Raw genomic sequence first — 11,435 nt, forward strand, 5'->3', positions numbered from 1 at the left:
GAGCAGCCAATGGGCTTCATCTGAGCAGGGGGTCTATATCCTTTCCATGAATGGTCCTTAGTTGGGATTATCAGTCTCTGCAGGTGCCCTGTGCCTAGGTATTTTGGCTTTGTTGTTCTCTTTGTGGAGTTCCTTCCCCCCCAGGTCTATTTCCCTCTTCATCTATAAGGGTTCTGGCACTCTGCCCAAAGTTTGGCTATTGATATCACAATAGGCCATCTATCACTGTGACAAGCATCCAAGTTTCCACACTTGTGCTCCTTCATAAAGCTTTTATGGCCATCAGAGTCCTTGCATCTTTTATTAGGCAGAAGGATATGGTAATGGCATCTGTGGAGGGTCATGCAAGTAATTGTACATTATAAGAATACAATGTTAAAATGGTAAGTAGGCATACTTATCTTCAGTGTGAGAAGGTGTAAGTAGGTAGGTTCTTCTTGTTACTAGGTTTGAAAAAAACTTAGTGATATTAGTGTACCTAATCACTCAAAAATAATAAGAACAGTGTTACATGAATGGCATATTATAGTGTAGGGAAGGTAAGATAACACATATGCACACATGCACATACATTCACACTTGCCTCCTACTGATGCTTAGTTTGATTTATTTGTATATGTCTAGTTTAAATTTATTTTATATTTATGTATTCATCTATCTATCTATTTATTTATATTCACTTTATATCTTGGTTGTAGCCCCATCCCTTCTCCCCTCCCAGTCCTACCCTTCTTTTCCTTTCCCCCATCCCTTATTCTTCAGAAAAGAGGACCCCCCTCTTCTTGTTCACCCAGCTCATTAGTCACATAAGGGCTGAGCTTGTTCTCTTCTCCTGTGACCTGGCAAGGCAGTCCCACCAGGGGGAAGTGATCAAAAAGCTGGCAAGAGAGTCCCTGTTAGATGCAGTGCCTGCTTCCTTTACTTGAAGGCCCACCTACGTGAGGCCTAAGCTGCCCATCTGCTACTTCTTTGTAGTGGGGTTAGGTGCAGTCCATGCATGGCCCTTGGTTGATGCTTCAGTCTCAGCAAGCTCCTCTGGGCCCTGGTTAGTTGGCTCTGTCGGTCTCCTTGTGGGGCTCCTGTCACCATCATGTCCTTTTCTCTTTCCTCCCACTTTTCCACAAGACTCCCTACACATCGCCCAATGTTTGGCTGTGATTCTCAGCACCTGTTTTGAGGTGCTGCTGTTTAGAGTCTCTCAGAGAACAACTCAGTCAGGCTCCTGTCTGCAAGCTTAGCAGAGTATTCTTCATAGTGTCAGGAGTTGGCACTCTTATAGGGTGGCTTGGGCTAGGCATTGGTTAGGCATTCTCTCAATCTGTGTTCTCTCTGTTTTATCTTTATCCCTGTACATCTTGTAGGCAGGGTAAATTTTGGGTCAGAGTGTTTGTGGGTGGGTTGGTGTTCCCTTCCCTCTCCTAGACTTGTCTCTGTGGCCTCTGCTACTAGGAGTCTCTGCTTGAATCCTCCTCATATCCTCCCAAGAGCCTAGCCTGACTTAGGTCCAGTTTGTCACAGAGATGGCCTTACCTTTAGTTTCTCTATAGGCCTTCTGTCCTCTCGCCCTCACTTTCCCCAGGTCTGATCTCTATCCTCATATTTCTCTGCATACTCTCTCCTACCTTGTTCACTCTTTTCAGCCACTACATCTGTCTATTCTGTCTCCCCTTCTTAGTGAGATTTATGCATTCTGTCTTGTATCCTCCTTGTTACTTACCTTCTTCGGGTCTGTGCCTTGTAGTCTGTTTAATCCTGTACTATATGCCCCAAATCCACTTAAAAGTGAACACATATCATGTGTGTCTCTCTGGGTCTCGGTTACCTCACTCAGAATGATCTTTTCTAGTTCCATCCATTTGCCTGCAAATTTCATGATTTCTTTGTTTTTAATAGCTGAGTAGTATTCCATTGTGTAAATGTGCCACAGTTTCTTTATCCATTCTTTAGTTGAGGGACATCTTTGTTGTTTCCAGATTCTGGCTATTACAAATAAAGCTGTTATGAACATGGTTGAGCAAGTGTTCTTGTATGGTAGAACATTTTTTGGGTATATACCTAGGAGTGTTATACTTGGGTCTTGAGGAAGAGCTATTCCTAGTTTTATGAGAAAGCGCCAGATTGATTTCCAAAGTGCTTGTACAAGTTTGCACTCCAACTAGTAATGGAGGAGTGTTCTCTCCTTTCTCCACATCCTTTTCAGCATGTGCTGTCACTTGAGATTTTGACCTTAGCCATTCTGACCAGTGTGAGAGAGAATCTCAGGGTCCTTTTGATTTGCATTCCCCTGATGTCTAAGGAAGTTGATCATTTCTTTAAGTGCTGCTCAGTCCTTTGAGAGTCCTCTGTTGAGAATTCTGTTTAGTTCTGTGTCCTATTTTTTAATTGGGTTGTTTTGTTTATTGGTGTTTGGTTTCTTGAGTTCATTACATATTCTGGATATTAGCTCTTTGTCATATGTAGGATTGGTGAAGATATTTTCCCAATCTCTAGACTGTTGTTTCATTCTATCGACAGTGTCCTTTGCCTTACGGAAGCTTTTGATTTCAAGAGGTCCCATTTATTGGTTGTTGATCTTAGAGCCTGAACTGTTGGTGTTCTGTTCAGGAATTTGTTTCCTGTGCCAGAGAGTTTGAGACTCTTCCCCACCGTCTCTTCTAATAGATTTATTGTATCTGGTGTTATAGTGAGGTCTTTGATCCACTTGACTTCAGTTTTGTGCAGGGTGATAAATATGTATCTATTTGCATTTTTCTATATCTAGACATCCAGCTAGACTAGCACCATTTGCTGAAGATGGTTTCTTTGTTCCATTATATGGTTTTTGCTTCTTTGTCAAAAGTCAAGTGTCTGTAGGTTTCTAGGTTTATTTCTAGGTCTTCGATTTGATTCCACTGATAAACCAGTTTATTGCTATGCCAGTACCATAAAGGTTTGATTATTCTTGCTTTATAGTATAGCTTGAAGTCAGGGGTGGTGATACCTCCAGAAGATCTTTTATTGTATAGGATGGTTTTAGCTATTCTGTTTTTTTTTTTCCATATGAAGTTTAAAATTGTTTTTTCAAGGTCTGTAAAGAACTGTGTTGGTATTTGGATGGGAATTTCATTGAATTGGTAGATTCCTTTTGGTAACATGGCCATTTTTGCTGTGTTAATTCTCATTGATCCATAAGCATAGGACATCTTTCCATCTTCCATTATCTTCATCAGTTTCTTTCTTTAGATACTTGAAGTTGTTGTCACACAGGTCTACCACCTGCTTGGTTAGAGTTATATCAAGATACATGATATTATTTGTGGCTATTGTGAAGGGTGTAGTTTCCCCAATTTCTTTTGTCCATTGTTATTTGTATGTAGGAGGGCTACTGATTTTTATAAATTAATCTTGTATCCAGCTAATTTGCTGAAGGTGTTTAGCTGTAGGTGTTCTATGGTGGAATTTTTGGGGTCACTTACATATACTATTTTTTCATTTCCAAGTAGGGATCCTTTGACTTCTTCCTTGTAGATTTGTATCCTCTTGATCTCCTTTAGTTGTCTTATTGCTGTAGCTAGAACTTGAAGTATTATGTTGAAAAGATATGGAGAGAGTGGGCAGCCTTGCCTTGTCCCTGATTTTAGTGAAATTGCTTTGAGTTTCTCACCATTTAATTTGATGTTGGCTATTGGCTTGCTGTATATAGCCTTTATTATGTTGACATATGTGCCTTGTGTCCCTGATCTCTCCAAGACTTTGATCATGAAGGGGTTTTGGATTTTGTCAAAGGCTTTTTCTGAATTTAATGAGATGACCATGTGATTTTTTTTTCTTTGATTTTGTTTCTATGGTGGATTACATGATGGATTTTTGTATCTTGAACCATCCCTACATCTCTGGGATGACACCTACTTGGCTTGGTGGATGATGTAATTGATATGTATTCTGTTTGTGAGTAATTTTATTGAGTATTTTTGTGTCAATGTTCATGAGTGAAATTGGTCTGAAATTCTCTTTCTCTGTTGAGTCTTAGTGTGGTTAGGTATCAGGGTGACTGTGGCTTCATCGAATGAGTTTGGCAATGTTCCTTCTTTTCTATCTTGTGGAATAGTTTGAGGAGTATTGGTATTAGCTCTTCTTTGAATTCAGGTAGAATTCTGTGCTAAAAATGTCTGGCTCTGGGCTCTTTTTGGGGGGGGGATGGGAAACTTGATGACTACTTCTATTTCCTTAGGGGTTGTAGGACTCTAAACTGTTTAACTGATCTTGATTTAACTTTAGTGGATGAAATCTATCAAGAGAATCATCCACTTCCTTTAGATTTTCCAATTTTGTAGAATATAGGGTTTTGAAGTAAGAGCTAATGTTTTTTGGATTTCCTCGTTGTCTGTTGTTATGGCCCCCTTTTCATTTCTGATTTTGTTAATTTGGATATTCTCCCTCTACAGACTTTTAGTTAGTTTTTTAGTTTGATAAGGGCTCATCTATCTTGTTGATTTTCCAGAAGAACCAACTTTTAGTTTCATTGATTCTTTATATTCTTTTTGTTTCTACTTTATTATTTTATTTCTGTTTTATTATTTCAACCCTGAGTTTGACTATTTTCTGTCATCTACTCCTCTTGGGTGTATTTGCTTCTTTCTGTTCTAGAGTTTTGAGGTGTGCCGCTAAACTACTAGTGTGCAATCTCTCCAGTTTCTTTAAGAAGGCACTTAGTGCTATGAACTTTCCTCTTAGCACTGCTTTCATTGTGTCCCATAAGTTTGGGTATGTTGTGCCTTCATTTTCATTGAAAGCTACAAAGTCTTTAGTTTCTTTCTTTATTTCATCCCTGACCCAGTTGTCATTGAGTAGGAAGATGTTCAGCTTCCATGAGTTTGTAGGCTTTCTGTTGTTTCTGTTGTTGATTTCCAGCTTTAATCCACAGAGATCTGATAAGATACAAGGAATTCTTTTAATCTTCTTTTCATCTGTTGAGGCTTGCTTTGTGACCGAGTATATGGTCAGTTTTGGAGAAGGTTCCATGAGGTGCTGAGAAAGGTATATTCTTTTGGGTTTGGTTAATTGTTCTGTAGATATCTGTTAGGTTCATTTGATTCTTGATGTCTGTCAGTTTCTTTATTTCTCCATTTAGTTTTTATCTTGATCTATCCATTGGAGAAAGTGAGGTGTTGAAGTCTCCCACTGTGGTGTTAGATGTGTGATTTAAGCTTTAGTAGTGTTTCTTTTATGAATGTGGGTGCCCTTTTATTTGGGGCATAGATATTCAGATTTGAGAAGTCATTTCTATGGATTTTTCCTTTGATGAGTATGAAGTGTCCTTCATCTCTTTTGATTAATTTTGGTTGAAAGTGTATTTTATTAGATATAAGAATGGCTTCTCCAGCTTGCTTGTTGGGTCTGTTTGCTTAGAAAAACCTTTTTCCAGCCCCTTACTCTGAGGTAATGTCTATCTTTATTGTTGAGGTATGTTTCTTGTTTGCCTCAGAATGATGGATCCTGTTTTTTCATCCATTCTGTTAACCTGTGTCTTTTACTGGGGAGTTGATGCCATTGATGTCAAGAGATATCAATGACCAGTTTTTGTTACTTCCTATTATTTTGGTTTTGGTAGTGGTAGAGTGTGTGTGTGTTTCTATTCTTTTGGTTTTGCTGATGTCGGGTTATTTTTTTTTTTCTTACGTTTTCCTGGGTGTAGTTGGCCTTTTTGGGTTGAAGTTTTCCTTCTGGTATCTTCTGTAGGGCTGGATTTATGGATAGGTACTGTTTAAATTTGCTTTTGTTATGGAATATCTTGTTTTCTTCCTCTATGGTAATTAAAAATTTTGCTGAGTATAGTATTCAGGGGTGACTGTGGTCTCAGTGTCTGTAAGCTATCTGCCCAGGCCTTTCTGGCTTTTAGAGTTTTTGATAAGAAGTCACATTTAATTTTTATAGGTTTGCCTTTACAAGTGACTTGACCTTTTTCGCTTGCAGCTTTTAATATTCTCTCCTTGTTTTGTACATTGATTATTATGTGGTGGGATGATTTTCTTTTCTGGTCTAATCTATTTGGTGTTTTTTAAGCTTCTTGTGTGTTTTTAGGCATCTCTTTAGAGTTGGGAAGTTTTCTTCTATGATTTTGTTGAAAATAGTTTTTGGTCGTTGGAGATGGGAGTCTTCTTTTTCTATTCTGATTATTCTTAGGTTTGGTCTTTTCATAGTGTCCCAGATTTCTTGGATGTTCTATTTAACATTTGCTTTGACTGATGTATCAATTTCTTTAATAGTATCTTCTATACCTGAGATTCTCGTTTCTGTCTCTTGTGTTCTGTTGGTGATGCTTGTGTCTATAGTTCCTGTTCTCTTCTCTAGGTTTTCCATCTCCAGGATTGCCTCAGATTGTGTTTACTTGATTGCTACTAATTCCATTTTTAGGTCTTGAACAGTTTTATTCATTTTCTTCTCCTGTTTGATTGTATTTTCCTATATTTCCTAAGGGATTTATTAAAATCTTTTAGCTGTTTGATTATATTTTCTTGTATTTCTTTGAGGGATTTAATTTCCTCTGTTAGGGACTCTATCATTTTCATAATCTTAGGTTTAAAATGTGTTTCTTGTGCTTCAGGGCCTGCTGTGGTAGGACCACTGGTTTCTGCTGGTGTCTTACCGCCCTGAGTTTTGTTGCTTGTATTCTTACGCTGGCCTCTAGCCATCTTTTTGTCTCTGGTATTAGCAAGCTTGGTAGTTCCTTCATTGGGTTTTGTTGTCTATGTCCCAGGTGGGCCAAGCAGATTGGGAACCGGTGGAGAGAGCTTCAAGCCAAACACTGCTCAGGCACCCCACCTAAATATGTGTATGCATACATTTTAATAATTAGTGCTCACAAAAGAATCCCTTCAAACTAGTTTTAATCTAGTTTTAGATTAGACATAATCTAAGCGAAACATGGTGGCACACATCTATAATCCCAGCATTCAAAGGCAGAGGCAGGCAGATGTCTGTGTGTGAGGCTAGTCCAGGATAGCCAAGGTGAGTCCAGGATAGCCAAGGCTACACAGAAAAACCCTGTCTTGAAAAACAAACAAACGAAACCAAAACCAAAACTAAAACCAAAAACATCCAGAAACAAGGTAACAAGAGGAACACTGTAGTATTAGTTCATAAAAAGGCCCAAATTACTAGTGTTATGCAAACTGCAAAATAAATGGCACACATACTCAAAACTATGCAAGATTTGGCCTCTTTTCATCTCCTTAAACTCATTTCACAACATTTGCTTATCTTACTATACTGTAATCAACCTATCTCTTCTCAGTTTTCAATCGTTTCATGTTTTCTTCTGAAATTTCTTCTAACACCTGTATTTCACAGTAGAGTGCCATAATCTTGTTAGTTTTTTATTATCGTTGTCATCCTGAGCTTTCGGTGAGGATATCTAGTTTCTCTAGTTTCCTTGGTATCTCCAGTGACTAATTCAGTGTTTGGAACATAATAAGAAGTGAAAACAGAAGATGATAATAGTGCTTGTGTCTAAGTAGAAAGAACTGTTAGATATTTAATTTGGTTATTTTACATAGTTAAGAAATGAGAAAAAAGCTGGGCAGTGATAGCACATGCCTTTAATCATTTTTTATGTATTTTCTTTCACCTTCTTTAAATTATAAATTCTTTTGGAATATTGAAGTTATTTTTATTTTTTGTTCTTAGGAAATTAATAAATATCTGCTGGGGAACTAAAAGGAAAATGATGATGATCAGTGGGTACACTTAGCCTTGTCTTGTAATTTTCTTATGTGTGAAATGAAGGGAGATGATGTTTATGCTTTAAAATTAAAGACAAAAAACTTATTTTTAACACCTACCACAGAACAGCTGGATAATGTTGTTAAGATTTGATGATATTTTACATTTTCCCTAAGTGGAGAAAAGCAGAATGAAATAGGTTTGAAAGTGTTTCTGCTCGGCTGCTGAGATACTTTGGAATCTAAAGCATTTAGCAATGTGCTGCCTTTCCTCTGTTTATTCCATTACTGTTTATAGTAATCAGATGTAAGAACAATCAAATATATTTCAGAGATGTTAAACTACATACTTTGAAGACAGTGGTTTAATAAGCCTAGCATTTGAAGTGTAAAAAGTGGCCTTTACTTTCATAACTTAGATAGAAGACTTTTAGAATTTCAGTTTTGTGGCTTAAATTACAATTTTAAAAATGAATCTATGTTTTTCATATTCCTAGAATGGCTCAGAGAAGACATAGAAGAGTAAGAACATGGACTCGCCACATAAACATTTTTAATAAAGACTACATCTTTGTACCTGTAAATGAATCGTAAGTATTTCTTTTTATATGAAAACTAGTTAAAATTTAAGAAAAAATATTTAAGGTATAAAAATTTTATAAAAGGGCATTTACATGCAGACATCACTTAAGTTTTTCGTAGAAAAAAAAGGCAAATGTCTCCAATGTTGTAATAATCAAAGTAATTGATTTTGTGCTTTAAGAAAAATTTTTTTAAATATTACTGGACTTTTTTTTAATTTTTATTTTTTTTATTTTTTAAAAACTTTTATTAATAACACTTTATTCACTTTGTATCCCCCCCATAAGCCCCTCCCTCCTCCCCTCCTAATCCCACCTTCCCTCCCCCTTCTTCATGCATGCCCCTCCCCAAGTCCACTGATAGGGGAGGTCCCCCTCTCCTTCTTTCTGATCTTAGTCTATCAGATCTCATCAGGAGTGGCTGCATTGTCATCTTCTGTGGCCTGGTAAAAATTTGAACACAGGGGTCTTTCCAGAGACTCATACTCCAACCAAATACCAGGCATGGAGATAACCTAGAACCCCTGCACAGGTGTAGCCCATGGCAATTCAGTGTCCAAGTGGGTTCCATAGTAATGGGAAGAGGAACTGCCTCTGACATAAACTGATTGGCCTGCTCTTTGAAAAAAATTTTAAACTAAAAAAAAAAAATCAGAAGAGAATTAAAGTCTAACATAAAAACTAATGTTGTGGCTCTTTTTGTTAAATAGGGATTCTGAAAATAAAATACTGAATGCATGAAGGTAGATAAAGTTTGAAGCTTTATTTAGGGCCTTGATAATTGTGGCTATTAGTGTAGAATATGTAGAATGTGTTCTCCATCTTATATGAGAGGCTCTCGTGGATGTCTTCAGTTAGTAAGAAGTGTATCGTATCTACTGTCACAGATGTAGTCCTAGAAGTTTCTTTTCCATTGTTTAGATTTGGCATGTTATTAAGATTACAGTTCTTTTCAACAGGTCTCACTGGTATCTTGCAGTCATTTGCTTTCCATGGCTAGAAGAAGCTGTGTATGAAGATTTTCCACAAACTGTGTCCCAACAGTTCCAGGATCAGCAGTCTCAACAAGACAACAAAACAATAGGTGACAGACATTGTTAATATAGTGTTTTTAATAATAATCATGTAATAAGCAGATTAGGTGAAACAATATGAAGTTAACAATATACGTACTCATTATTAAACTTATTAGAAGGAATACAAAATATTTGAGAGTCTCAGCATACCCTGAATTATACAAATATAATTCTAAAGTCATACTGTTGATGCTAATTTTTAGTATAGCATTTTAAGAGAATAGCTTTGCTAACAACTCTGCATTCATGGTATGACTCTTGCAGCATAACTTAAAACTCTCTAACTTAATACATGTCTTATATACTAGCTATTCAGAGGCAACATAGGAGATGATATTTCTTCTATAAATTTTCTTGTAACAATTTAAAGGAAGTAATAAGCCTATTTTCTTTGAAAAAAATTGAAAAATTAAGGTCTTTTTTGGTAGGTATAATCTAAATAGCAAGCAAAATTGATAGTAGCTTTTCTCACTATTCAAGACCTGGGGAAGGGAGAGAGATAAACTGTGGAGACACTTGTTTATTTTTCATCTCTTCTTATGCTTTTGAGCTTCAAAAGTTTGAAAATTATCACATGACAAGTTAACTGCCCTTCACATTAAAGTGTACGTTTTTATTGGTTTGCTGTATTTGAAGATATTCTTTGGGAGGGAATGGACCTAGCCAGGTTGTATTTTAGGTTTTGGCTCTGAGGTTTCTAATTTATGTGAAAACAGCCAACTCATCAGTTTTATCCATTGACTAAGTTTTCTCATAGTACTGATCATAAAAAATATTTTTCTTTAATTATTACTGTGAATGCATCCTAAAGTTTAGGTTTTCTAAGTTATCTGTGCTAACACACGATAAAGACTCATAGTGGCTTTATTTGTTACTAGATAATGATGCACACGCTACTTCACCAGGGTCTGCAAGTTCGGAGGATTCCCAAGTAAGTGTGCTCTGTCCAGACGTGAAGAAAGAAAAATTCATTAAAATTACAAAGTTACCTATAAATCGGGGCCTATCTAAATGGATTGAAATGGGTATTAGTGGCTCATAATTCAATTGTGGTCATTTTTTATTATTTCAACAGTTTTTTTCAGAAAGAACATTAAGCTACCATCCTTACTGGTTTGTTTACTTTGTGTCAACTTCCTCTCCTAGAGATTCATTGTTTCCTTTAGAAAAATAGTGGCACTAAGATGATATTTAAAGAAATCAGTTTGATTTATTCACTTAGGAACTTATGAACAAAACTGTTGTCAGTGAAGCCCACAATTGTTAATGCATTTTTTTCTTATCGTCGATAAATAACTTGTTTGCATCTCAGCCTTCGGCTAAGATCAAGTGCAGATTAAAACTGTTTCTTGTGCTTCAAATGGAATAAATGTGTCTCTATGGCCTTAGTCTAGTTACAGAATGTGTGCAGACGCAAGTTATCTTATTTGTCTTTAAGATAAATGAATAAAAAAAAATAAAAAAATAAAAATTTATGTTATTGCTTAGGCCAAGATAGAGCATCTGTCTAATGTCAGTGTGAAAGTATATCACCAGTCAGCTTTGGGAAATGGACTTAGCTTGATTTATTTCAAAGCAAACTGTTAAGGAGAGAACTCTTACTTGAAAATTTAATTTTAGTATTTGAAACAGTTTAAGGAGTAAGTGGCTATTAATGTATTTAAACTCACTTAAATTGCAAAGACAAAAATTCATGTTATTTCAGAGTACCGAGATAAATATGCCAGTACCAAAGAAAATGTGTAAGCGGTAAGTACATTTTATAAGAATAATACAAAAGTTTGAAAATTAATTATTTTATGTGTATGAGTGTTTTGTGCATATGTATGTGGGTACCACATATGTGCCTAGCCTCACTGCAGAGGTCAGAAGAGGGTGTTGGATCCCCTGGAACTAGAGTTATAGACTCTTGTGAGCTGCCATGTAGATTTTGGGAGCCAAGCCCATATCTTTTGCAAGCCATATCTTATTCAGTGCTTTTTACTTTTCTTTCTTCCTTTCTTCTTTCCTTTCTTTCTTTTTTCTACCTTTCTTCCTTCCTTCCTTCCTTCCTTCCTTCCTTCCTTCCTTCCTTCCTT

General features: G+C 36.5%; 1 protein-coding gene across 3 annotated transcripts in view; it reads left to right on the plus strand.

Moving 5' to 3' along the window:
* The window catches only part of Senp7 (SUMO specific peptidase 7), a 127,753-nt gene that overhangs the window by 109,989 nt on the left and 6,329 nt on the right, over nt 1–11,435 (plus strand). For all 3 annotated transcript variants that reach the window (XM_055594109.1, XM_055594117.1, XM_055594126.1), the window contains 4 exons: nt 8,198–8,290; nt 9,241–9,365; nt 10,236–10,288; nt 11,063–11,106. In XM_055594109.1, the coding sequence (XP_055450084.1) occupies nt 8,198–8,290; nt 9,241–9,365; nt 10,236–10,288; nt 11,063–11,106 (315 nt within the window). The remainder of the gene's footprint in view (nt 1–8,197; nt 8,291–9,240; nt 9,366–10,235; nt 10,289–11,062; nt 11,107–11,435) is intronic.

Source organism: Psammomys obesus, unplaced genomic scaffold (genome assembly GCF_907164565.1).
Source record: "Psammomys obesus unplaced genomic scaffold, mPsaObe1.curated_primary_1811, whole genome shotgun sequence".
NCBI lineage: Eukaryota > Metazoa > Chordata > Mammalia > Rodentia > Muridae > Psammomys > Psammomys obesus.